At 39.0% G+C, this 26,169-nt stretch overlaps 1 protein-coding gene across 2 annotated transcripts in view; it reads right to left on the bottom strand.

Annotated features, from left to right (window-relative positions):
* The window catches only part of YIPF6 (Yip1 domain family member 6), a 40,658-nt gene extending 20,859 nt beyond the window's left edge, over positions 1-19,799 (bottom strand). The window contains exons 1-4 of one of the 2 annotated variants that reach the window (XM_015535298.2): positions 19,573-19,799; positions 6,469-6,597; positions 5,129-5,207; positions 1,517-1,559 (exon numbers count right to left, since the gene is read on the bottom strand). In XM_015535298.2, coding sequence (XP_015390784.1) covers positions 1,517-1,559; positions 5,129-5,207; positions 6,469-6,531 — 185 coding nt within the window. In that variant the 5' untranslated portion in view covers positions 6,532-6,597; positions 19,573-19,799. The remainder of the gene's footprint in view (positions 1-1,516; positions 1,560-5,128; positions 5,208-6,468; positions 6,598-19,572) is intronic. The other variant, XM_007077159.3, reaches the window with a different exon arrangement.
* Between the last annotated feature and the right edge of the window lie 6,370 nt (positions 19,800-26,169).

The following is a 26,169-nucleotide window of genomic DNA, read 5'->3' as shown; positions in this document are numbered from 1 at the left end:
TGCTGGCATTCATCACTTGTCTGGAATCTCTATTGCTTCAGCATGGTATGATGGAAGAACATTAACTGGCCTCAAAGGAAGGAGATCCAGAAAGTGATCCTAGTTCTGTCACTAGATACATACACTAGAGTAATCATTTCATGTCTTGGGACTCCAGTTTTCCTCTCTGCATATAAATTGGGTTAAACTACATAATCTCTAATGTTAACCTTTTAAAACTAAAAAAGTACATGCTCAGAGATTCTAATATAAACCTGTCCATCAAGGCACCAGGTTATTGCCCTTGATGTGGTTATTAAAGGGCTAAGAAATAGCACTCTATGTTATTACCTAAATCAACACATGTTCAATTTACATTAAAAAATGGGTATGGGAGCCTGGGTGGTTCAGTCAGTTAAGCATCCAACTTGATTTCAGCTCAGGTCATGATTTCATAGTTGGTGAGATCAAGCCCCATGGAGCCTGCGTGAGATTCTCTCTCTCTCTCTCTCTCTCTCTCTCTGCCCCTTCCTCTCTCACGCTCTCTTTCCCTTCCTCCCTCTCTCTCAAAATAAACTTTAAAGTAAAAAAGTGGGTAGAAAAGCCAGTAAGAAACTTGTTGAATTTAGAATCATAAAACATCAAGCCTGGAAAGGATCCTCAGCCATCTCCTTTTACAGATATGGGAGAGGAGACCCATAGGGGTTAGGTGGGAAGAGAGGTATAATAATCATAGAGATAGAGAACGGGCAGTCAAGGAAACCTGAGGTTGAATCCCAGGTCTACCACTGACTGTGTGATCTTGGTTCAGTCCTCAATCTCTCTGAACCTAAGCTTGTTTGTCAAAAAAAGAAAATAATATTCTTGTTATGATGTTAAAATAAGAGAAGGTATTTAAAAGTTTTCTGTAAACTGGGAAAAATTATTATACACATTTTGGTTCTAAGTAGCCCAAAATCGCTTTGCTGATAGCGCAGTCAGGATGAGAACCCAGAACTGAATCCTAATGCAGTACTTTTTTTCCTCTCTACCAATGGTTATATTCCCCTCTCCAATGGAACTTCGCTCTTCCTGTCCTCTCCCTTTATGTACTATGTGTATAGAAAGCCTAACACTTTGAAACATGATCTTGCTTTGAACTGTACCACTTCTACTCTAATTTATTCTCATTCATATTATTGTTAAGATTTAAAAACAATATGTTTGCAAATAAACATTGCTTAAACCTATAGATATTTAATTCACTTAGTTTAATGATAGGGAGGTGCATGAGAGTAAACAAATATCTATTCAACAAAAATGGCTAAAGCAGGCTAAGAAATTGGTAAACAGGTGAGCATAATTTTCCCATCTCTAATTCCATCATTTTTTGAATTGATCTGGAAACCTACTTGACTTTATAGATTTAAACCATAAGGAGCATAATGTGTCAAAGAAGTCCTAACTGAAATATTCAATATTCCCCTCAATTTTGAAACTCCACACAAAAAAGTATAGTCTATCTCAAATGACAAAGGACGGAAATGTAAGTACTTACAATGCAAGTGTCACACAAAGGATCAAAGGGCCCCATAAATCCCCTACAAGGCAAGCAAAAAACAGAAGATTGTTAAGAAACAACTATGTAGAATTTTCTATCTTTATTCCAATATCTGCCTCTCCTACTCTTGGAATTCAGACATCAAGGCTCTCCCTGCCCAAGCCTTCCAACCTCTTACCCCTCTACCTGCCCTCCCTGCTCCCCGATTCTGAATACCCTTCTTCATATATCCTTTAAATTCTGTTTACTCCATATCCCACAAATCACCCTTCTTCCACCTACTAAGCCACATTCCAGCATGCTATAAAGACCAATGGGCCAGGAGTCAAGAGACTTAGGTGCTCCACCCTCAGAAACACTAGAGTTAACTCATTCCGCCAAACTGACACTATAGGAGACAAGGCAAACATAATCAGGGTCACCTCAAGAATATGAAAATTGAAGCTGAGAAGTGACTTACCCAAGTTTATATAAATATTTATTATGTATGGAGGTGGGACCACAACCTAGATCTTCTGATTCCTACTCCAAAGTTCTTTCCACTCTGCCACACTGCTTCCCTTTTATAATCATTAAATTGAACTAGTATGGAATCGCTGTTCTTATAAGTGAAAAAACAGCCCAATATTGGTAATTTTATAAAGTTAAACCTTAGCAAATAACATGAAAGCTTTTTGAAAGGTATAAATCGCTCTACCAACATCAGGTGTAAGCACAGTGGTTCTCAATTAATAGCTGTTAGGTACTTGATATGCCAACAGATGAGTAACATACAGCTTAGAGCAAAATTACCTTCCTCAACAAATATGAAAAAAGATACATATACCATTTCTAACTTTAACCTCATATGTACATAACTTTAAATAAGTATGCATATGTACATACTTACATTGGTTTTTCTTCATATTATATAAGTAATTTTGATATCACTGTGGCAAGTTAGGAAGATGTAAAAACAAATCATAATCCTACCACTCTGATTAAATATTGTTCTTGTTAAATTTTTGAACTTATCAATTGAAAAGTGAATTCAAGTACAACTGACATTAATATACTGGCTTTTAAAAAATACACTGAGGTTTTTAATTAATAAAATTCTGTAACTGTATTTAAAAATCTTTATTTTAGTAGAATATATATATAGAATATATTATAAACACACATATATATATATACATACATGTATATAAATGTATATATATATAAACACAAAATTTACCATTTGAGTCACTTCTAAGTGTACAGGCTTTGAGTACAGTCATCGTTGTACAACCTTCATATTTCCCATCTCCAGAACTTTTTCATCTTCCCAAACTAAAACTCCAACCCATGAAATAATAACTCTCCACTTAGCCTCTAGCAATCATCATTTTACTTTGTTTCTAGAAATTCAACTATTCTAGGTACCTAATATAAGTGAAAAAATATAATATACGTCCTCTTGCGACTGGCTTATTTTACTCAGCACAATGTCTTCATGGTTCATCCATGTCATAGCTGTCAGAATTTCACTCCTTTTTAAAACTAAGTAATATTCCATTAATACATAGTATATGACATGGTGTATATGCCACAATTTGTTTATCCATCCATTGATGCCATTTGAAATTGTTTTCACCTTTTGGCTATTGTGAATAATGCTGCTATGAACATGGGTGTACAAATATCTGTTTGAGTTCCTGCTTTCAATTTTTGGGTATATACTCAGAAGTGGAATTGCTGGATCATATAGTCATTCTATGCTTAGTTTTCTAAGAAGTCACCATGTCGTTTTGCACAGTAGCTGCACCATTTTACATTTCCACTAGCAATGCACGAGGGTTACAATTTCTCCATATTCTCACCAGTAGTTGTTATTTTCTGTTTCTTTGATAATGACCATCTTAATGGGTGCAGAGTCATATTGCATTGTGATTTTTTTTTTTAAAGATTTTTAAGTTGTGAATTTTTTCCTTGCCACTTTGCCCAGGACTGTGCTAACACAGCAGGGAAGAAGTGCAAATCTGGGCCATGACTTACTCACCCTTTGTCACAGCCCATCTGTGTATCCCAAGGTCTGAGAATGGACCTTAACATATGACACGGCTAATAATCATCACTAATCAGCAAAGTTAACACACTGGTTCTGCATTGTCACTGAATCAACCTTGCTCTGAACGGAGCCACAGCAGCAGTTGAAAGGATATCTTCACATCTGGGATAACAGTGGTAGAATGGAAAGGGCACTGAACTTGAAAACTGGGTTCTAATTTTGCCTGTGTCATCCTAACCGATACTCACCTTCATGGAGACTCATTTTCTTCACCTGTAAAACAGGAGCCATAACTTTTCATAAGGTTGTTGTAAGGATTAAAAAAGAGGTATGTGTATGTAGGCAGAGGCAAGGCACTAGAATAATAGCTATCATTTATGGAGTGCCTAATAAATGTCAGATGCTGTGCAAGGTGGCTGGTATGCATGATCTCTAATCCTCACCAGCAGGTATGTTATTATCTCCACTTTAACAGGGGAAGAAAGTTGAGCCTCAGAAAAGTTAACTGTCTTATCCAAGATAACACAGGTAGGGATGGAACTGCTATTCAAACCCAGATCTGTCCATGCTCTTTCCATCACATACCAGCGGTGGCAAATCATGTCAGCTTCAACCCACGGTGTACTATGTTGAAAAAGATTCTGACGCTGCATCCAGTCTCCACAGAGTGACGGCATATATGCCACATATTTGGCATTCCTACATTATAGCTGAAATGCCGCCAAAATAGAAGGTACACTCATGTATAACATCATTGTTACTATTCTCACACAACTGATTCAATTTTTCTAATAAAGGGTACTATGAAAATAACACTAAAAGGTCTAACAATTTTAATAATAAATTCTAAATAAGAGCATAATGTACTGCAAGCACTGTTTTGATAGAACTCTTGAACAAAAAAAAATACAGTCATCAGACTAATAGTTCTGAAAATAGAAATGTCAATAAAGGTATTAATAATTTTGTTAATCCTTAATGGGTACTAGCTGTTATTCTAATTTAATATTGAAACATTTTGCCTTTCCTTTGGAGACGTCAGCTCTTTGATTGAACAAAAGTTCCTATGTGTTTACAATTTCCAGAGATATTTTTTGCAGTGTCCACTATAGTAGTTGAGGATATACAAACTGTATTTGTTGATGAAGATAATATATTAAACAAAATCTTCCAGTCTCTGAAATTCCATTCTAATTTTTTTTATTTCTTCCCAAATTTTCATTTGCATATTCATTTATATATTTTTTCATCCAGTTTTCTTACCACAGAAATTTAGCCATATAGGGGCGCTTGGGTGGCTCAGTCGGTTGAGCATCCGACTTCAACTCAGGTCATGATCTCACACTCATGGGTTTGAGCCCCGTATTGGGCTCTGTGCTGACAGCTCAGAGCCTGGAACCTGCTTTGGATTCTGTAGCTCCCTCTCACTCTGCCCCTCCCCCACTTGCTCTCTCTCTCTCTCAAAATAAACATAATAATAAATTTTTTTAATTACAAAAAAGAAATTTAGCCACATAAAGTACTTATGATAAGATAAAGCGAAAAACAGAAAATTGTCAAAAACCTCATATACTTACAATCTCTCAAAAGAGTATTACTTTTTCTTGGATACAAAACATGCATGAATTTTTTCCCAACAGCTTTTAGATCACGCATCTGAAAGACATAAACAACTTGCTGCATTGTCATGACCAAAGTTGCCAAGTAGTTCCCTTACTTAATTTGCTAAGATTTATTTTAATTTCATGGGAATCCTTCATGTGGAATTTTAGAACTACAATTCCAGTTTAACTCCTTCACAATACAAACAAACCAGAGAGGTAGGGCTTTTCTATTAACTCCTTAGGCCAACGTTTAACTCTTTACCATACCCACCAGTTCTATTTTGATTTTTAAAGCTCTGTAAAAGAGAACTATAGCCGTTCTGATACCTTAAAGAAATTAAAGTAATAATAGCACTACTAAAGTCTGCTCTGCAAAACATGGCATCTGACATTCCGTTCACAAGTGATGAAGTCCCAAGGGCCAATCAGCCTGCTCCCCAGCTACCACATTATTCACAATATAAAACAAATTAGTTTCCAACATTCCCAATTTAACTGGTAAATGAAGCCTAGAAGCCAGATTTTTAAGAATCAAGACATTTGAGGAAGAATATAGTAATACAAACATAACCTCTCAAAATATAGTTGAGATAATTCTGTCCTAATTTTTTCACCTAGAAATTTCTTCGTGTCGGGGCGCCTGGGTGGCTCAGTTGGTTAAGCGTCTGACTTCAGCTCAGGTCATGATCTCAGAGTTCGTGAGTTCAAGCCCCGCATCAGGCTCTGTACTGACAGCACAAAACCTGGAGCCCACTGCAAATTCCATGTCTCTCCCTCTCTCTCTGTTTCTCCCCTGCCCCTGCTCTCTCACTCACTCTCTCTCTCTATTTCTCTCTCTCTCTCTCAAAAATAAATGAACATTAAAAAAAATTTCTTCATGTTATTAACAGTGCTTTGTAAATACATTTTTAATGGCTGTTCGGTATTCCACCACATAGATGTAACATTATTTAATTGATATCCCCTCTGGTGTTCAATTTTTCCCTATTATAACGAATGCTGGGATGAACATTTTTGTACATTAATATTTTTCTGTATTTTAAAAACATATTTTTTAAAAAATTTCCGTATACTCTAGGTGGAGCAGAATTATCAGCTTAAAAATATTTGAACATCTGAATATTCTTAATACTCATTATAGCCAAACTGCTTTCCAAAAAGGCTATACCAAATTATTCTCTAGAGTAAAATCTTAAAATTTCAATAAATTATATTGAAAGTCAGTGAACCAAACAAAACAAATATTACAAAGTGCTATTAGTTATTTAGTCCCATGATACTGAACAGAAGTTCTTTCAACTAGTCTCACTTACAATAGTATTCTGAACAGATTCATTTAACGTGGAGCTGTCAAATTCCCGAATGTGAGATCTCATAGGAATGGTGATTTCTCCTTCCACAGGGATGTCTTGTGAGATGGATATATCAGAAAGGCCTGCAAACTGAGAAGAGTTGGGGAAAAAAAAATTAAAGCCTGTAATCAACTACAGCATTCCTCAAAGACATCATTTCCTAGTGAGTAGGGAGTATGTCTTTTTTTTTAATTTTTTTATTCTTTCTTTAGTTTTGAGAGAGAGACAGCGAGACAGAGTGTGAGTGGGGGAGGAGCAGAGAGAGAGTGAGACATAGAATCCGAAGCAGGATCCAAGCTCTGAACTGTCAGCACAGTGCCCGACGCAGGGCTTGAATTCACAAACCACAATATCATGACCTGAGCCGAAGCTGGATGCTTAACCAAGGGAGTCACCCAGGTGCCCCGGGACTATGTTTTTTTGCAGGGCTTTATACACTTTTGAAAGCAAGGCATTAATTTATCAGACATTAAACAATGTGGTTAACTGAAATTCTCAAATGCTTATTTCTTTTAAAGGAGATAGCATTTGATGGAAAAAATATGAAGTAAATTTCACAGACACTTTCTTGCCCTTAAATATTTGGTTTCTTTCAAGCATGAAATCTTCACAGGACACACACAAGCTAGCAAGATTGCAAAGCTATTTAAAAAGACCTTTCAGCAATGACATCTTCACATAGTCACAATTCTGTAGCTCTTTTGCTCTTTGATAGGCTCTGGTGGCCTCTGCTGGCTAGAAAAAAGCATTATGTGAAGCCTAAAGCGAAACTAGGAAGAACAGGGAAATAGCAAAATAAATCTTAATCTATACTCTTTTTAGCAGGTTATCTGGCAAACCAGATCAAATAACATTTCCAAAATGAATTATGAGACTAAAAGCTTTTAAACTCATGTTCATCTGCCAAATTTGATCACTGTAACTAAACCTCAGGAGTCTTCTAGTTCCTAAGAAAACAAACACGACGATCACTTCTCCCATGATTTTTGGCCCAATGGGCACAATATTTACAGGGTAGCAGCTGCAGGTAAATGAAGTGTAAGACAGTATACTGAAATTCTAGGAAGAATAAAGTTGTTCAAAGAACTTCTGAAAAATAAATTCTCAAACACACTTTTTAATAAGAAACACAAATTAGGGGTACCTGGGTGGCTCAGTCGGTTGAGCGTCCGACTTCGGCTCCCGTCATGATTTCACAGTCTGTGAGTTTGAGCCCTGCGTCGCACTCTGTGCTGACAGCTCAGAGCCTGGAGCCTGCTTTGGATTCTGAGTCTCCCTCTCTCTCTGCCCCTCCCCCACTTGCTCTCTCTCCTTCAAAAATAAATAAACATCAAAAAAAAAAAAAGAAATGAAAATTATAACTGCTTGTAATAAAAATGTTTATGTGTTAAGACTGGCAAAAATCCAACAGTTTGACAACATACTCTGCAGGTGAAACTGTGGGGAAAGAGTATTCACACGTTTCTGGTGGAAATGCAAAGTAGTACTACATTCTACTGAAGATGAATCTGGCCATACCTAGCAAATTTATATATGGATCATCCACTGAAAGCAATGCCACTTTTAGGAGTCTAAAGATAGAGTAGCAAAAATACTACTCCATTGTTCCAAAAGGAACATATACACAAAGCTGTTTATTATAATGTTACTTGTAAAAGCAAAAACCTGAGAATAACCTAAACATCCATCAACATAGAACTAGCTGAACAAAGTATGATGTATTCACATAATGGAGCACTGTGCATCTATAATAAGGAATGGGAGTATCTCTAAAGAACTATTTATGGAGTATTGAATAAAAAAGCAATGTGGAGAAAAGTTTTTATAACATGCTGCCATTCATTTAAGAAAGTAGAGGCTATAAAGGCGCTCAATGCACACACACGCACACACACTCACATATGAATGTTACTTTTAAATGTAAGAAATGTATAAGAAATAAATCATGCAGTATAATTTAAGTCATACATAATGTAAGAAATAAGTCACATGATTTTTTTTAAAAGAGGCTTCCATTAAGGAAAGGAGAGAATAAGGTAGAGGAGATAGAGAAGCTAGGCTTCTGCAAATACAAGTAGTTCTATATATAGGACTTGAAGTCATATAAATAGTTCACATAATCATGAAACAAAATTAAAATTTAGAAGTCCGGGGCACCTGGGTAGCTCAGTCTGTTAAGCGTCTCACTTTGGCTCATAGCTCGTGAGTTTGAGACCCACGTCGGGCTCTGTGCTGACAGCTCAGAACCTGGAGCCTGCTTCGGATTCTGTGTCTCCCTCTCTCTCTGCCCCTCCCCTGCTTGCACTTTGTCTCTCTGTCTCCGTCTCTCTCAAAAATAAATAGACGTTTAAAATTTTTAAAAAAAATTTAAAAGAAGTCCTTAAAACTGAAAGAAAAATAAAACAAATGAATCTACTGTACATTGAATTAAATGCACAACTACACAGAGAGCCAACTATTTCAAGTGACTTTAGAACACTGTAATTTGACTTGTGAGTAGGATACAGAAAGCTAGAAAGAATACCCCTACCACTAGAACAATGAGGAAAAGTTAAACTACAAAATCATAACTTTTCTTAAACCCATCAGACAGTTGAGGTTGTAGGGCAACCAAGTAGCCTGAATAAAATCTAAGGAAGGAGAGATGCTTCCAGGAAAAGATGGGACATGAGCACTACATTGCACAGTGCAGCAAAATATAAGACAATGACACTAGATATCACACAGATGCTTAAGAATTAAGCTAAAACTTAAAAGGAATTGCCAGAGGCCAAGCATGGACTAGTATGTGAGTACGGCCCCTGGATGCATCAGACACGAGGGGAGTTCACACCCACTTGTGGGCTCTACACCACAGACTTCCACTGGGTCTTGGTGCTGGGGAAGGGAGCAGCTGCCAATTCTGAGAAAAGCAAAGAGCCCCTGCTCAGGCCCTTCTCCTCTACAGAACAGGAGCCTTAGAGCTACTAAGAGAACCCTGCTGTCTCCAGGGCACAGGTGAAGGCCCACTGTGTATGGTGAAAGGGAAAGACAAATGTCTCTACTTCTGGGAGAGGGATAGGAAAACATCCTGAAGCCAGACCACTACAGTGTCCTTCAGCTGGGGGAGAAACAGGGACACATGAACTACCTAAGGCTGAGGCTGGACCAAGACAGCAAATAATCCCTTCTCCCAGGCTAGCAAGTGTGGAGTCAAAACCAACAGCAGTCTACTGCTAGGGGAGGGGCTAGAGGTTAGAGAAAGACCCACTATTTTATGCAAGGGAAAGGGAAAATGCACAGATCTGAGCATAGAACAGGGACATTAAGAAAAACACCAGGACGATCTAGCACCCACCCTAAGCACAATGTAGTGGAAGAGGAATTTGAAGCTGGTGACAGACTGAATGTTCCCATTGCAAGGATAAAATCCAAACACCGCTCAACTCCTGACTAGACTGACTTCATCCCCACAGTAAAAACTTGGAAGAAAAGATGCACTACTTCCAGGCCGTCTCTACTGTTCTATACATGATGGCCAGCATTCAATAAAAAATATTACACCCCCCACAATGAAAAAACAACCCACTATGACAAGACAGACTCTGAGATGACCTAGATGTTATAATTATCAGAAAAAAATTAAGAGGACTATGATTAATATGTTAAATGCTCTAGTAGAACAGGTATATGCACAAATAAATGATGGTGAATTTCTGCAAACAGATGGAAACTGTTAGATTCAAATGGTAATGCCAGAAATAAATGAACATAGTAATAGATGAAGAATGCCTTTGACAACTTTATCCATAGACTCGACACAGCCAAAGAAAATCAGTAATAGGTCAGTGAAAATTATCCAGACTAAAACAAAAACAGAAGATTTAAAAAAAACATATGAATCATTGTTGTACACCTTAAACTTATACAGTGTTACTATGTCAATTATATCTCAATAAGACTGGAAAAAGCAAACAAAACCCAAAACAGAATAAGCATCCAAGAGCTGTGGGTCAATAGTAACGGTCTAATATGTATATAATTGGAATCCTAGAACAAGAGAGAGAAAATGTGCCTGAAGAAATATTTGAAAAGATAATGGGTGAACATTTTCCAAAAATAATAAAAGACATCAACTGATAGATCCAAGCCCAGAGAACCCCACTCAAGATAAATACTTAAAGACAAAACAAAACCCAAAATCTACAAACCTAAACACATTCAAACTACTAAAAACAATACAAAACAAAAAATCCTGAAGCCAGCCAGAGACAAAAAGACATTGCATTCAGAGGAAAAAGATAAGTAACAGACATCTCACCCAAAACTACACAAGCCAGAAAAAAAATGGAGACACCCTTAAAATGCTGAAAAAACTGTCAACCCAGAAAACCCAGCAAAAACAGCTATCAAAAATGAAGGCAAAATATTTTTCAGATAAGCAAAAGTTGCAGAAGAAATGTTAAAAAAAGATCTTCAGGAATATGGTATATATGTACAATGGAATACTATTCAGCCATCAAAATGAATGAAATCTTGCCACTTGCAATGATGTGGATGGAGCTACAGTGTATTATGCTAAGCAAAATAAGTCAGTCAGAGAAAGACAAATACCATATGATTTCACTCATATGTGGAACTTAAGAAACAACACAAATGAGCAAAGGGAATAAAGAGAGAGAGAGGCAAACCATGAGAGACTCTTAAAAGTAGAGAACAAACTGAGGGTTAATGGAGGGAGGTGGGTGGGAGATGGGCTGGGTGGGTGATGGGTATTAAGGAGGGTACTTGTTGGGGTGCCTGGGTGGCTCAGTTGGTTGGGCGCCCAACTTCAACTCAGGTCATGATCTCACAGCTCGTGAGTTCAAGCCCTGCATCAGGCTCTGTGCTGATAGCTCAGAGCCTGGAGCCTGCTTTGGATTCTATGTCTCCCTCTCTCTTTGCCCGCCCCTCCCTTGCTTGTGTGGTCTCCCTGTCTCTCTCAAAAGTAAATAAACATTATTTTTTTTTTCTTTTTAAAAAGGAGGGCACTTGTTGTGATGAGCACTGGGTATTATGTAAGCAATGAATCACTGAATTCTACTCCTGAAAAAAAAAGAAAGATCTTCAGGAATATATCAGAAGGAAACTTGGATTTACACAGGAAATGAAGATCTGCAGAAGTGGTTAAAATGAAGATAAATATAAAAAATATTTTTTTATTTTTAATTATTCTAAAAGATGATTGCTTAAAGTAGGGGTCCCCAAACTTCTTCTATAAAGGGCCCCAAAAGTAAATATTTTAGACTTTGAGAGTCATGTAGATTCTGTTACAACTACCCAACTCTGCTGTTACAGCATGAAAGCAGTCCGAGATGATACATAAACAATTAAGTGTGGCTATATTCCAATAAAACCTTATTAATAAAATAGGTATTGGGCCAGATTAAAATTTTTAATGTTTATTTATTTTTGGGGGGAGAGAGAGAGAGAGACAGACATTGTGAGTGGGGGAAGAGCAGAAAGAGAGAGAGGGAGACAGAATCCGAAGCAGACTCTAGGCTCTGAGCTGTCAGCAGAGAGCCCGACGTAGGGCTCGAACTCACGGACCATGAGATCATGACCTGAGCCGAAGCTGGACACTCAACCGACTCAGCCACCCAGGCGCCCCTAGGCCAGATTTTAAATTCTAAAAATACGACATTTAGGAGATAATTGGAAATTTGAATACTGACAGGATATTTGATATTAGAAGTTTACTAATTTTTTAGATGTACCAATGATATTATAGTTATGTTCTTTAAAAGCAGAATCCTTTTATTTAGAGACATGTATTAAATATTTACTAATGTGATGATGCCTGAGATTTGCTTCCAAATAGTATAGATAGGAAGTGGATAGATAGGCCATAAATTGATAAGTATTGAAGGCTGGGTACATGAAGGTATATTTTACTATTGTACTTTGGTATATTTTGAAACTTAATGAATAGTTAAAAAACAAACATTCCTAATTTTAGGGGCCACCTAAGTTCTTTTTTATTCTTGCCCCATCTCCAGCCAAAATGAACCTGAATATAATCTTAGAGTTTACAGAAAATATGTGGATAGAGGAACATACTAAAAACACTATGAGGATATAATCAGCCAAATACAGAAAGTGGAGAATTCCACAAGACAAATGACTAAATTTAAACAAATAAATTACATTAAAAACAGGAGAACATTTACATATTAAGAGAGACTTAAAAGACTTATGAACCGAATGCAATTTGCTGACCTTTGGGTCCTGATTCGGACAAACTGTAAAAACACATTTTTTTTGGAAAACTGCGAGATGACGAGCACAGATTAGATGATATTGAGGAATTATTAGTTTTGTTACTGTGATAACAAAGAAAACGTCCTTACCTGTTAGAGAAACATACTTAAGTATTTACAGGTAAAGTTATATGTCTATAATTTGCTTTACAACACTCAGAAAAGATCATGAAAGACAACAAAAGACCATTAAAGATCTAAGGGAACCAGGGAAAAATAGTAACTCAATGAAATGCGAGATTCTGGATAAGATCCTGGAACAAAAAAGGACATTAGTAGAAAACTGATAAAATTCAAATAAGATCTGTAACTTAGTTAATAGCATTATTCCAATGTTAATTTACTGGTTGTCATCATTTTACTATGGTTATATACAATGTTAACACTAGAGAAGGCATATAGGAAACTCTCTGTGCCACCTTTTCTATATGTATAAAATTAGTTAAAAATAACAAGGTTAAAAATCATACTCCAACAAAAAAGGAACCCTCATGCACTGTTGGTGGGAATGCAAGCTGGTGCAGACACTGTGGACAACAATACACAGGTTCCTCAAAAAAATAAAAATAGTGATCCAGTAATTGCCATATGATCCAGTAATTCCACTACTGGGTATTTACCCAATGAAAACAAAACACTAATTTGAAAAGATATTTGTACCCCTGTGTTTATTGCAGCACTGTTTATAAGAGCCAAGACATGGAAGCAACCCAAATGTCCATCAACTGATGAATGGATAAAGAAGATGTGGTACATATGTACAATGGAATATTATTCAGCTATAAAAAAGAATGAGACCTTGCCATTTGCAACAACATGGGTTGATCTAGAGGGTAAGTAATGCTACTAAGTAAAATAAGTCAAAGAAAGACAAGTACCATATGATTTCACTCATATGTGGAATTTAGGAAACAAAAACAAATGAACAAAGAAAAAAAGAGACAAAAAAAACCCAGACTCTTAAATATAGAGAACAAATCTGTGGTAGCCAGAGAGGAGGTTGGTTGAGGGTATGGGTGAAAAAGACAAAAGGGATTAAGAGTACACTTATCGTGATGAGCACTGAGATGTATATACAATGGTTGAATCATTATACTGTATACCTGAAACTATTAGAACACTGTATGTTAATTATACTTGAACTTGGGGCGCCTGGGTGGCTCGGTCGGTTAAGCGTCCGACTTCGGCTCAGGTCATGATCTCACGGTCTGTGAGTTCGAGCCCCGTGTCAGGCTCTGTGCTGACACCTCAGAGCCTGGAGCCTGTTTCGGATTCTGTGTCTCCCTCTCTCTCTGCCCCTCCCCTGTTCATGCTTTGTCTCTCTCTGTCTCAAAAATAAATAAATGTTAAAAAAAAAATAAAAAAAATTATACTTGAACTTAAAAAATAAGTTTAAAAAAGGTTAAATTGAAAAAAATCATACTCCAGGAAAAAATGTGGTGGGGAATATGAAATAAGAATAGCAGAATTTGTAAGTACATGGGGTTCATTATACCACTTTTTATTTTGTTTATATATTGAAAGCTCCTGTAATAGCATTTTTAAGTACATCACTTCTTTGTTTTTGCCATTCCCTCAAACTATTCTTCCTCTCCTCTTTCCTGATTAAATGGCTCTGCACTCGCCCACTCCCTTAATCCTTTGTAATTTGGTACTGGCCTCCCCATAATTTTACTGACTCGGCTCATCATCAAGAAGTACAGGGATCCTTTTACCCTCTGAATACTCTTCAACACTTAACATGTAAACCACCCCTTTCAAAGCTGTATTCTCTCACTACTATGACACTGACATTTCAAGGTCCAGGACAACTGTTTTGAGTTTTCTCACTGCCTGCAAGTGCTAGGGTAAAGCAAGGCAGTACGGAAGGAATGAGCTTCGAACCCAAATTGGGCTCTGCTCTCACTTGAAGACAAAGTGCTGTAAGAATTAGGTAACACCAGCATTGCACCTAACACATAGTTGGTCAATGCTCAACATACAGATTTGGAGAGTATGGGTTAAGAGTGCAGAGTTCAGACTGCTGAAGCCAGACAGCCTGGGTTCAAATCCCAGCTCTATCATTTAGTACCTATGTGACACTGAGCAGGTTCCTTACTCTGCGCACCTCAGTAAAATTGAGATAACAGTATCATCACTCAGGGTTGTTGTGAGGAAGAAATGTATTACTATGTGTATAGCACTCAGTAGTAGGCTCACAGCAGGGGCTAGATGAATGTTAGCTCTACTTCAAGATTCCCAGGGAGTCTATTGTAGTTCTGTCACTATTGGATAATAAAGAATTTGGCTGGGTTTTGTCTCCCATTCCTCTAAACCCTGGGAATTTCCCAAATGAGAGTGGTATTTTTGTTATTCATGGTGTGCCATAACAGTTTAGCTAACAGATAAGTCATGGTAGGCCCCTAGACAGTTTTTGCTAATGAGATGGCTCAGCATGGAGGTTAACCATTCCAGAAAAACCAAACACAATATTAGAGGGCTGAAGCTTTGAGTCCTGTGATATAAACCTGGCTTCTGAGGAGGGGAGGAGTCAATGACCCAGTCAATCATGCCTACATAAAGAAACACCAATAAAGACTCTGGATACATGAGTGCACTTCCCTGATTGGCAATATTCTGCATATTGTCACACACTGATATCTCGGGGGGTTAACAGGGTCCTGATTCCACAGGGAGAAGACAAGGAATCTTTGTGTTAGGGACCCTCCCAGACTTCACCCTACACATTTCTCCCTTTCACTGGTTTGGATTGCATCCTTTTGCTATAATGAAACTGTAATTTTAAGTATAGTGCTGTCCTGAATTTTGTGAATCATTCTAGTTAAGTATGGAGTTTGAGGGGGAACACAGGAACCCCTCTGTAGCCAGTAGGTCAGAATTAAGAGTGGTCCTGGGAACAGCCAAACCTGTGGCTGGTGTCTGAAATAAGGGCAGCCTTGTAGAAGACTGTGTCCTTAACCTGTTGCCTAACTCCAGGTAATTGATTTTGGAAGTCACTATAGTCATTAAAGGCCATGTGATTCCCACCCTATTCCCCATCCCAACATTTCCTCAATATCTCTTCTCAGGAGAATGAGTGACATTGTTCAGTGAGCTGAGCCAAGGATCTGTGGCCTTCCAGCCTCACATAAGACAGACAGGACTTCCAGGCCCTCAGCTAGTGGACCTTGCTCTCTGACTAGTCTCTCAGTGGGGATAGGTGAGTTTGGATCCCATGTCCCTTCTTCTTGTGCAGGTGGGTTCATGCACATATATGCACATGTGTGCACAGAAACCCACATGCACTTCACTGCCTGGCTTGGGCCAACAAGGGGAGCGGGTAGAGGCAAGGCCAAAAACAAACAGTAAAACCAGGGACTGCAGCCTTAAGAAAGCAGCTGGGACCAGACGAATTATACTATTGACCAAAACCCTGGAGCAAAGAGTCAACGAGTAGAGGAGCATCAAGCAGAAACCAGCTCAGTCAAACAGGCTTGGCTTCAAGAAGTAGGGAGGGTGACTAGTGGCATGGTCTCCAACCAGCCCCTTTACCTAGGACCAACATGCTTCCAGACCTCATGCTAAAGCCATTTTATAGCTCTTTTTCCTGTTCCCCAAACAGACAAGCAATAGATAGGCATTACCAAATACTGTCTTTCCAACTCTATGCAAATGACTCCTAAATAAACATCTCTAGGGGTGCCTGGGTGGCTCAGTCTGTTAAGCCAGTCTGTTAAGTCTGACTTCGGTTCAGGTGATGATCTCATTGTTCCTGAGTTCGAGCCCCACGTTGGGCTCTGTGCTGACAGCTCAGAGCCTGGAGCCTGCTACGCTTCAGATTCTGTGTCTCCCTCTCTCTCTCTGCCCCTCTCCGGCTCGCTCACTCTCTCTCTCTCTCTCAAAAATAAATAAACATTAAAGAAAATTTTAATAATAAATAAATAAACAAACAAACATCTCTAATCCTGACCTCTTCTGAGCCCTGAAATTCAGGGTTTAGACAAACTGCCTGCTGGGTATCTACTGCATGGCTTGCCAATATCTCAAACTGAACCTGTCCGAAAGTGAATTAATCAACTTTTAGGGTCTTCATCCTCCTCTTACATATATCTGCTCAGGGTATCACTATCCCACCATTTGTCTACAGCTTTGTTTTTCAAAATGTGGTACTGGGACTCACAGCAGCATCAGCACCTGGAAGCATGTTAGAAATGCAGAATCTCAGGTCTCATCTCAGACCTACCAAATCAGAATCTGCAATCTAAAAAGATTCCCCAGATGGTTGCTATGCACATTAAAGTTTGAAAAACACTGATGTAAGACACATTCTCCCTAGCACTACAAACCCTTAAGGATACTGCCTTTCTAAACTTCATGACCCCCACTACTGCTATAGTCCAGGTAGCAATCACCTGTTCTTCGAACTACTGGTTTCACTGGTCTAGATTCCAGACATTCTTCCTGGTAACCCTTCTTCTATTATTTTGTCAAAGTCATGATTTTAAGCCCTTCCCTTCTTAAAACTTTCCACTGGCACCTCATTGCCTATTACACCTCCAAGCTCAGTAGTCAATAAGAATAAATAACACTTATTGCATGATTATTACGTGCCAGGCACACTACCAAGTGTTTTACATGCGTTAACTCATTGAATCCACCTAACAGCCCTATGAGCGTATTATTGCTGTATCTTCATTCTACAGATGGGGAAACTGAGGCATGGGGAGGTTAAATGACAGAGCTTAAAATCAAATCTAGGCAATTTGACCCCAGCACACAAATTCCTAACCACTGTTCCATACTGCCTCCCTAAATCAGTAGCCTTATTTTTTAAGGCTTACCTCCTAATATTTCCCTGTGCTTTAGCCAAAATGATCTGTTATCCTATAAACACATTAACAATTCCCAACTTCTGTACATTTGCCCATGAGAGGTTGTGCAGTATTAATGGAAATAATCTGGGCTTTAGACGCAGACCCAGCTTCAAATTTCAGGCCTGGCCACTAACTGGTTCTAAGACCCTAGGGAAATCGTCAAACTTCTCTGAGTCTCATCTCCTCATCTGCAAGTAAAACACAGTTTAAAAAACCAATTAACTGAAATGGTTGCTGTGAAGTTTAGAAAGTGTGTGGAGGATGTCTAATACAATCCTGGCATATAGCAGGTTCTCAATCACTGATAGCTCTTATGGTCACCTGAAATTTCAAATCCTACCCATCCTTTGAGGCCCTCTCGAATATAACTTCTACTATGTAGCTTGCTTTGTCATCCCAACTAGACATGATAGCATCTTCCTTTAAATTTTGTTAATATTTTATATGTAACTCTCTCTGATTTACTATCTTATCTTAGCATTGTACATTTGTCTTACTAGGCTGTAAGTACCAAAAAGGGCAGGCCATCTGTATTTCCTAAAGCAGATAGCATAGTGCACTGCACATTGTGGGACTTAAATAAGCATTACTGAATAGAAGTGGATCAGACATTGAGCAATGAATGACCAGAACCACTAAATTTAATTGTGGAGAACTTCATAAGAGAGGTGGAACAGCAACTACAAAAACAGCTAAACACCTGTAAACTATGTCATATCAGGCACTGTGTGTATATTAGCTCATTAGTACTCTCATTAGTTCTGTGATGAGTTACTATCCTCATTTTCCAAATGAGGAAACTGGTGTTGAGAGTGATTTCCTCAAGGTCACAATTGTTCCATGAGAACTTGAACCTACCCAACTCTCTTTCATTGCTGTATCCCCAGTGCCTAAAGGAGTGCCTGGGACACAGCAGATGTTCAAGAAATATTTGTTGAATGAATGAAGAGATGAACAAATAGTGCTAGTAAGCAGTAGTAAGTAACTTATCAGTAAGTAACAAGTAAGTAGTAAGTAAGTAAGTAAGCAGGACTAGAAGCAATTTCACCTGACTCCCAGTTCAGTCCTCTGCTATGTTGACAATTTAAAACAGAGGAAAGGGATGTACCATTTATTAAACAACTGCTATAGAACTAAACACTGTTTGGAAGAGGGATCTTGGGGCAGAATGCTGAATTACAATCCTTAGTTCATGACGCTGACTGTGTTCTGCACTTCACATAAATCATATCATTTCATCTTCCTAAAAGCTCTCTGAGGCACGTATTTATATATCCATTTTACAGATGAAGAAAACACTCTCCATGAAATGATTTGCCCAAACTCTCATAGGAGGCAGAGTGGGGTGATTCCAGTCCAGGTAAGTTTAACTCCAAAACCTCTGTTCTTAAATACCTGTCCAGGCTTTGGGCTTGTACTTGAAATAGAAATCATATCCCCTGTAACAACAGGAGCAATACAACAGCATGAAGAGAATTACAAGGAGCTGCAACAGTGAGGGCAGGGATGAAACCAAAACTACTGGGGTCACTGAACAAATCAATAATCAAGTTATAACGTTCTATGGGAAGTAATATCATTAATCCAAGAATGCTACTACTCCAACAAGAACAGGTTCTTGACAACATGAAGGACAGCAGAAACATCTAAATTCTTAAGATACTTAAGAAATCACCTAAAGCTCGGCATTTAACACAATGTACAGGATGAGGACTTTCCCTCAGGGTATGGGAAAGCAAAGTGAATCGGAGTTTCCCAAGAAGGCGTTGAAGGAACGAGGAGAGCAGGGGGAAAGCGGTGAGCCCAAAGAGCAGGTGCAGTGTTGGGGCTGGTTCTGGTATAGGATACAGGGCAGGCCTACCGGGAGAAAGGAGTTCCGGCCTTCTCAGGCCAAGAGCCCGTCACCCGACTTCCATAAGGGCGCTCTGCCTCACCCTCAGTCCCTTTCGTCGCAGAACCCAAGCTCACCAGGGGCCTGGGCGACGTTGTCCCCGGCTCTCCCGAAGACTCTGCCGCTTTCGCCATCTTGGCCCTCCTTCTCCCGGGTCGCTCCCACAGGCCTTTGCGGAACTTAAGACGTGGAGGCCGCGGCTCATCAGCGCGTCAACGCACTGCTGTCGCGTCACCGTAAAGCGTCTGGCAACTGCAGGCGGCGCCTGCCCTTTGCTCTCCCTGTCCTCCAGCTGTTGGCGAGAGGTCTGAGTTGCCGCGCCTCGCCTCGCTTCTTTGAGGCCACTCCCTCTAATACTCAACGCCTATCTTCAGATCGCTTCACTGCTGCCTCTGTGTGTGTGTGTGTGTGTGTGTGTGTGTGTGTGTGTGTGTGTGTGCACGCACCCGTTTCTTGCTCTTGTTGCCGGTTTCCGGAGCCAGCATTTCACGGAAAAAGCCTGCGCCTCCCCGGGGCCGCAGAGAAATCTCAAGATTCCGTGCTGCCGAATAAAGCAGTCAAGCCCTCCAGACCAACTGCTCCCTCTGCCCTGGTCCCTGCCTGAATGATTCCTTGCGATCCCCCGTCCTGCCCCGCCCCGCTACCAGCCAGTTACCACTTCTCAACTTTATTATAAACTATACAAGATGGCTTTTCTCCCTTACCCCCTTGGAGGAGGGGCGAAGCCAGCTTCTCTATATACATTGGCCAAAATGCTAATACCAGTACAACTTCAAAAATTGCTAAGCGATTTGGAGCAAATACTAAAAAAGTTTAAGGTCTTAAAGAGGGTGATTATTGTAAGAATAACTTTAAAAAAAAAAAGAAAAAGAAAGAAAAAAACCCTACATGTGCCAACCTCTTTTTCCCTACTTAATTCCGGGTGTTTCTCGGTGATTCTCACTCCACTTTACCACGGCCCCAGGTTATAACGAGATCAGGTAATACATTTTTCATGCACGCTATAGACCTAAGTGTTTTGGGGGGATGGGAATACCAAGTTTCCGCTTTTAACAAACAGGGTAGGGATGGGTGTGAAATGAAGTGCTTTATATTTTTGGGTAAGCAATCCAGAAAGGCATCAAGTCTTAAATTTAAGGGGAAAGAATGTGGAATGTGGTGGGACGAAATTCCCAAATGAATGGTGGTGGTGATGGTGGTGGTGGTGTGTGTACAGTGCTAGTTGTATGGTTTTGTTTTGTTTACTGTCATAATTCTTCAGATCAAGCATATTTTCAATATTTGCTCAGGTACTGATGGTAATGATATTAAAACTGACGCTAGTGGATATGAAACATTTTTATTACAAGAGAATACGTACAATTTCCCAGCCCTAACTTCGTCACCCATTGTACCCCTCCCACTTCGACCCCAGTCCAGATTTCCGGCCAATTTCTTGTGGCCATTGATAATCTCTTCAATTTCCTGCAAAACCTCCAAAATTAGTTATCTCTCCCTAACCCCACGCTCCAACTTCTGCCATCTAACCTCATCCCTTTGCCTCTTTGCTAGTGGTTTCAAGATGGCCTTGGCACTGGGTTAAGAAGAGGACAGACTATAAAATAATTATTGAGGTAGTCCGTGTTCAGGTTACCCAGGCATTATTTCAGAATAAAATGTCAGTTTTCCTCATTTAACTAATAGGGTACAGGTTGAGTAGGAGGTAATATGCTGTGAAGAAAAAAGTCAGAGGGAAAAGTTGTAGAGAAAGGGGGTGGAATAGGGACAATCTCTTAAATGGAAAATATTTTGTGTTTTTAGTTGCAAATATATCTTGCAAAATTGCAAAATTCAGTATTCTTTAATACACTTAGAGTCATTACCCTCTGTTAGATTATGAAAATTTACAGTGCTGCAGGACTCACATGACATGCCCAAAGTTGCTTAGAAACTTTGTAAGTGGTGGAAGTGAGATCAGCATTTAGGCCAATAGGTATGGGGAACTTTTTTAGTTGTTCTAAATTACAGGACAATATAATGCACAACTCTAAGAAAACAACTAGAAAATATTGGGGAAACAGTTTCTTAGAAAAATGGTCAAAATTAATTCAGAAAGGAAGTAAGGAATTTCACTAGGACAAAATTTGGGAAATAAAAAACATCAGGGCGCCTGGGTGGCTTAATCAATTGAGAATTCGACTCTTGATTCATGAAATTGAACCCCTCGTTGGGCTACACGCTGTTAGCTCAAAGCCTGCTTGGGATGCTCTCTCTCTCTCTCTCTCTCTCTCTCTCTGCCCCTCCCCTGCTCTTTCTCTCTCTCTCAAAATAAATAAGATAAACTTAAAACAATCAAATATATAAAAAGCAAGGTACAGAACAGTTTGTATGGTATGCTATCATCTGGGTAAAAATATAAGGGGAAGGGAATGTATATTCATATGCTTGAATATTCACAGACTATGTCCTAATGGCTACACAAGAACTTGGTAACAGTGGTTGCCTCAGGAGAAAAACTGAAGAACTGGCAATAAGAGGTGGGAGAACTACTTCTTGTTTTAAGAGAGGGCTATTTGTTACATGACCTTTCGTGCAATTTGAAATTTTTGCCATATACATATATTACCTCAAAAAAAAAACTTGCCAAAGATCTATCCTTCCATCCCAGCCCCAATGTGCTAGATGATTTCACAGGCTATTCATTCAAGCCTTCAAGGAGCAGACCATTTCTACATTATATAAATTTTTCCAGAGAGAGGGAAAAGGAAAATTTACCAATTTATTCTAGTGATTCAGTGTAAACTTGGTATCAAAGCTGATAAAGATAGCAATAAAAACAAAAATTTTGTACCAGTCTCACTTGTTAATATAGGTAATATAAGTAAACATCTTAAACTATTAGCAAATCAAATCTGGCAAATAATACAATAATAATATTACATGATCAATTAAAGTTTTTTCTCAGAAATATAAAGTTCATGGAGAAGCAGGAAATGCAGGGGCACCTGGGTGGCTCTGTCGGTTGAGCATCCCGACTTCAGCTCAGGTCATGATCTCCCAGTTTGTGGGTTCAAGCCCACAAAGCTGTGCTGACAGCTCAGAGTCTGGGGTCTGCTTCAGATTCTGTGTCTCCCTCTCTCTCTGCCCCTACCCCACTCATACTCTGTCTCTCTCCATCTCTCAAAAATGAATAAACGTTTAAAAAAAAAAGAAGCAGGAAATGCAATGATGATAAAGAGAAATCCATCATCTTAATGCTGAAAATTCAACTTCATTCCTGAAAGTAAATGCATTAATAATAATAACTACCTAATAACTACATAATAAAGTAGTAGGATACCTAACATTATACTGACATTTGTCTCAGGACACCAGGGTGGCTCAGTTGGTTAAGCATCCAACTCTTGTTTTCAACTCAGGTCATGATCTCATGGTCCTGAGATCAAGCCCCAAGTGGGGCTCCTCTGCACTGGGTGTGAAGCCTGCTTAGGATTCTCTCCTTTTTCCCCTCTGCCCCTCACCTCCCCATTCTCTCCAGTGATTGTGCTCTCTCACTCTGTCTCTCACTCTCTCTTTCTCTCAACAAGAAAAAAGAAAAGAAAAGAAAAAAGAAAAGAAAAGAGAAGAGAAGAAAAGAAAAGAAAAGATATCTGTCTCAAACCAAAAGTCAATATCTTGATATACCTGGCATTCCCATTTAAGCCAAGAACAGTAGAAAAATGCTTATTATCACCACCATCATTTGACACTGTTCTGGAAGTACTAGACAGTGCAATTAGACTCTTCCTCCTCTGGGGCCAGGGGTAGCCTGCTCATTCTCTCTGAGGCCATTGTTTCCCCTGAATACTCTCAGCCATAAACCCCACCTTAACCCTTTCTAACACACAAGCAACCTTTCAGCCCTATAAACTCCAGGCATGTTTTCTACTTTTAGTATTTTCTTTTCTTGTCACTTGCCTCTCCCAAAGTATAGTACTTCTCTTCATAAACACTCCACCCTTCCCAGTGTAAACATAGTTTTTCCTCTCTCCTGTTGTGAAGAATTACTAATAAACCCCTCTCTAATCTCTCTGTTTGCCTCCACCTCTTTCCTGGTTGCTGCCCTGGCCCAGCTCTTCCTTACCCCATTGTCTGTTCCTTTCCCACTTTCCTGAAGCTTTTTTTTTAACTTTTATTTCCACACCTAACTCCAAACTAAGTTATCTAACTCCAAACTAAGTTATCTAACTCCTCTAACCTGTACCTCATTCCTGTGCTTTCTCAGCACTTCTGACTCAGGATTGCCTTGCTCCTGGGCTAGGAGGAGGTCAGATTATAAAGCAGTTACAGATTCAGTCAGTATTAAGGTTACCTGGGTGCCCTTTCAGGCTACACATACCTATTCCCTGTTTAACAAACAAGGTAGGAAATTCATATGAGATGAAGTAGAGTGCTGTGTATTTTTGGTTAAGCACTCCACAAAATTCCAGAGTGCCTCTTAAGTAAGGTAAAACGATGTAAAGGGCATAAATAACTCACAGAATAAGAATCGCCATGATATATATTTTTTTCAGTTATAATCATAATCCAGCAACATTTATAATTGTGTATACCAACATGAATTATTCTCTTTCAAACCATGGATCCTTTGACATTTGATTGTTTTAATAATAAAACTACATTCACACACTTAGCATGTGTCCTAATTGTAATTTTATAACAAAAGAAATAATTTTACAATTTATTTTTATTTTTTTCTTTTCTTTTTTTAAAATGCTTATTTTTTGAAGAGAGCAAGAGCGGGGGAGGGACAGAGAGAGAGGGAGACAGAGGATCTGAAGCAGGCTCTGTACTGACAGTAGAGAGGAATTCAGGGCTCAAACTCACAAACCATGAGATCTTGACCTGAGCTGAAGTCGGAGATTAACCAACTGAGCCACCCAGGTGCCCCTACGATTTATTTTGTAATACTTGTACATTTGTACTATTCAATTAGGTTAATACTTTCCCCAAAATTTTGCTATGAAAATGTTCAAATATATTTTAAAAAGTTGAAAGAATAGTACAGTGACCACCCATACACACACCACCTAGATTTCTACAATTCATATTTTGCTATTTCTGCCTTATTACATCTCTATCCATCTGTTCATCCAACAAACCTCTTCATGCATCATTTACTTCATTCTTTATACATTTCAGAGTAAAGACATTAGTATACTTCATGCCTAAACATTTCAGCAGGTATTGTTTAGAAAAGAAAAGATAGATCTTTGTGTATTGATATATAAAGATGTTCATGATATATTAAATGAAAAAAAGTAGCCACTACTTGTGTTAAATATAAAGATTAATGAAGGCAAGATTCAATTGCCTCAACAATATCCATTTTTCCCTTATTCCTTCTTTTTTTAAAAAAAATTAACGTTTATTTATTTTTCAGAGATAAAGAGACAGAGGGAGAGCACGAGTAGGGGAGGGGAAGAGAGAGTGGGAGACACAGAATCCAAAGCAGGCTCCAGGCCCTGAGCAGTCAGCACAGAGCGCGGCACAGGGCTCAAACCCATGAACCGTGAGATCATGACCTGAGCTGAAGTCAGATACCCAACCTACTGAGCCACCAAGGAGCCCCCCCCCCTTATTCCTTCTTGATACACTCCACTTATGTTCGGTTTGGCAATGTGTCCAGACCCAAGTATTGAAGCATGATCATTTCAAGTCAAGCATGGCAATCTTGTTCTCCAATTTTCCAACTTCCTTTGTAGACAGGGATGGCCATATCCAGTTTGGGCTGAGAAAAAAACAAAAGTCATTTAGGGAGGCTTCTGGAAAAACATTTGCTTTATTAGATAGAAAAGACAGATTCAGCTTGCATGGCTTGCCACTCCCCCAACCCCCACCAATTTTCTTTCCTTGAATGCAGATATGATGTCTGGAGGTGCAGCAATCATCTTGCAATGAAGAAAACACAAAGACAAAGACCAAAGCTCATGTGCTAAAGATGGTCTTTTCATTTTTTGTGTAATTTTTTAAAAAGAATCATCATATATATTATTGTAATATATAAATAATATTATTGTAAAATATGAATAAGTATATCTCTATTAAAATGGAGACATACTATCAACACTATATTCAAAGTAGATTTTGGAGGCTTAAATGAGAAAGTGTATGAGAAAGTAGCAGTGCGGGAAAAAAAGGTTAAATATTTCTTATCGGAAGAGTGGTCTGTCTTACTCTGCATTTCCTTCAGAAAGCAGAGTCTGAGGGGCACTTGGGTGGCTCAGTCGGTTTAGCGTCCGACTTCGGCTCAGGTCATGATCTCACGGTCCGTGGGTTCGAGCTCCGCGTTGGGCTCTGTGCTGACAGCTCAGAGCCTGGAGCCTGTTTCAGATTCTGTGTCTCCCTCTCTTTCTGACCCACCCCCGTTCATGCTCTGTCTCTCTCTGTCTCAAAAATAAATAAAACATTAAATTTTTTTTTTTTAAAAAGAAAGAAAGCAGAGTCTGAGACAAGGACTTTTATATATATGTTGATGTTGGAAAGTGATCCCCAACATTAGTAGGGAGCTGGGAAGAGTGAAGCAGAAATGGAAGGAAAGTCTCATGACTTAGGTATGTTTTCAAGCTGCAAAACTGGGGGGAGATCCTACTGGGGAGCCATGTAGAATGGGCTTCAGAAT

The sequence above is a fragment of the Panthera tigris genome, chromosome X (genome assembly GCF_018350195.1).
Source record: "Panthera tigris isolate Pti1 chromosome X, P.tigris_Pti1_mat1.1, whole genome shotgun sequence".
NCBI classification, from domain to species: Eukaryota; Metazoa; Chordata; class Mammalia; order Carnivora; family Felidae; genus Panthera; species Panthera tigris.
Note: the sequence above shows the minus strand (reverse complement) of the source record. Positions and strands in the feature narration are given on the sequence as shown.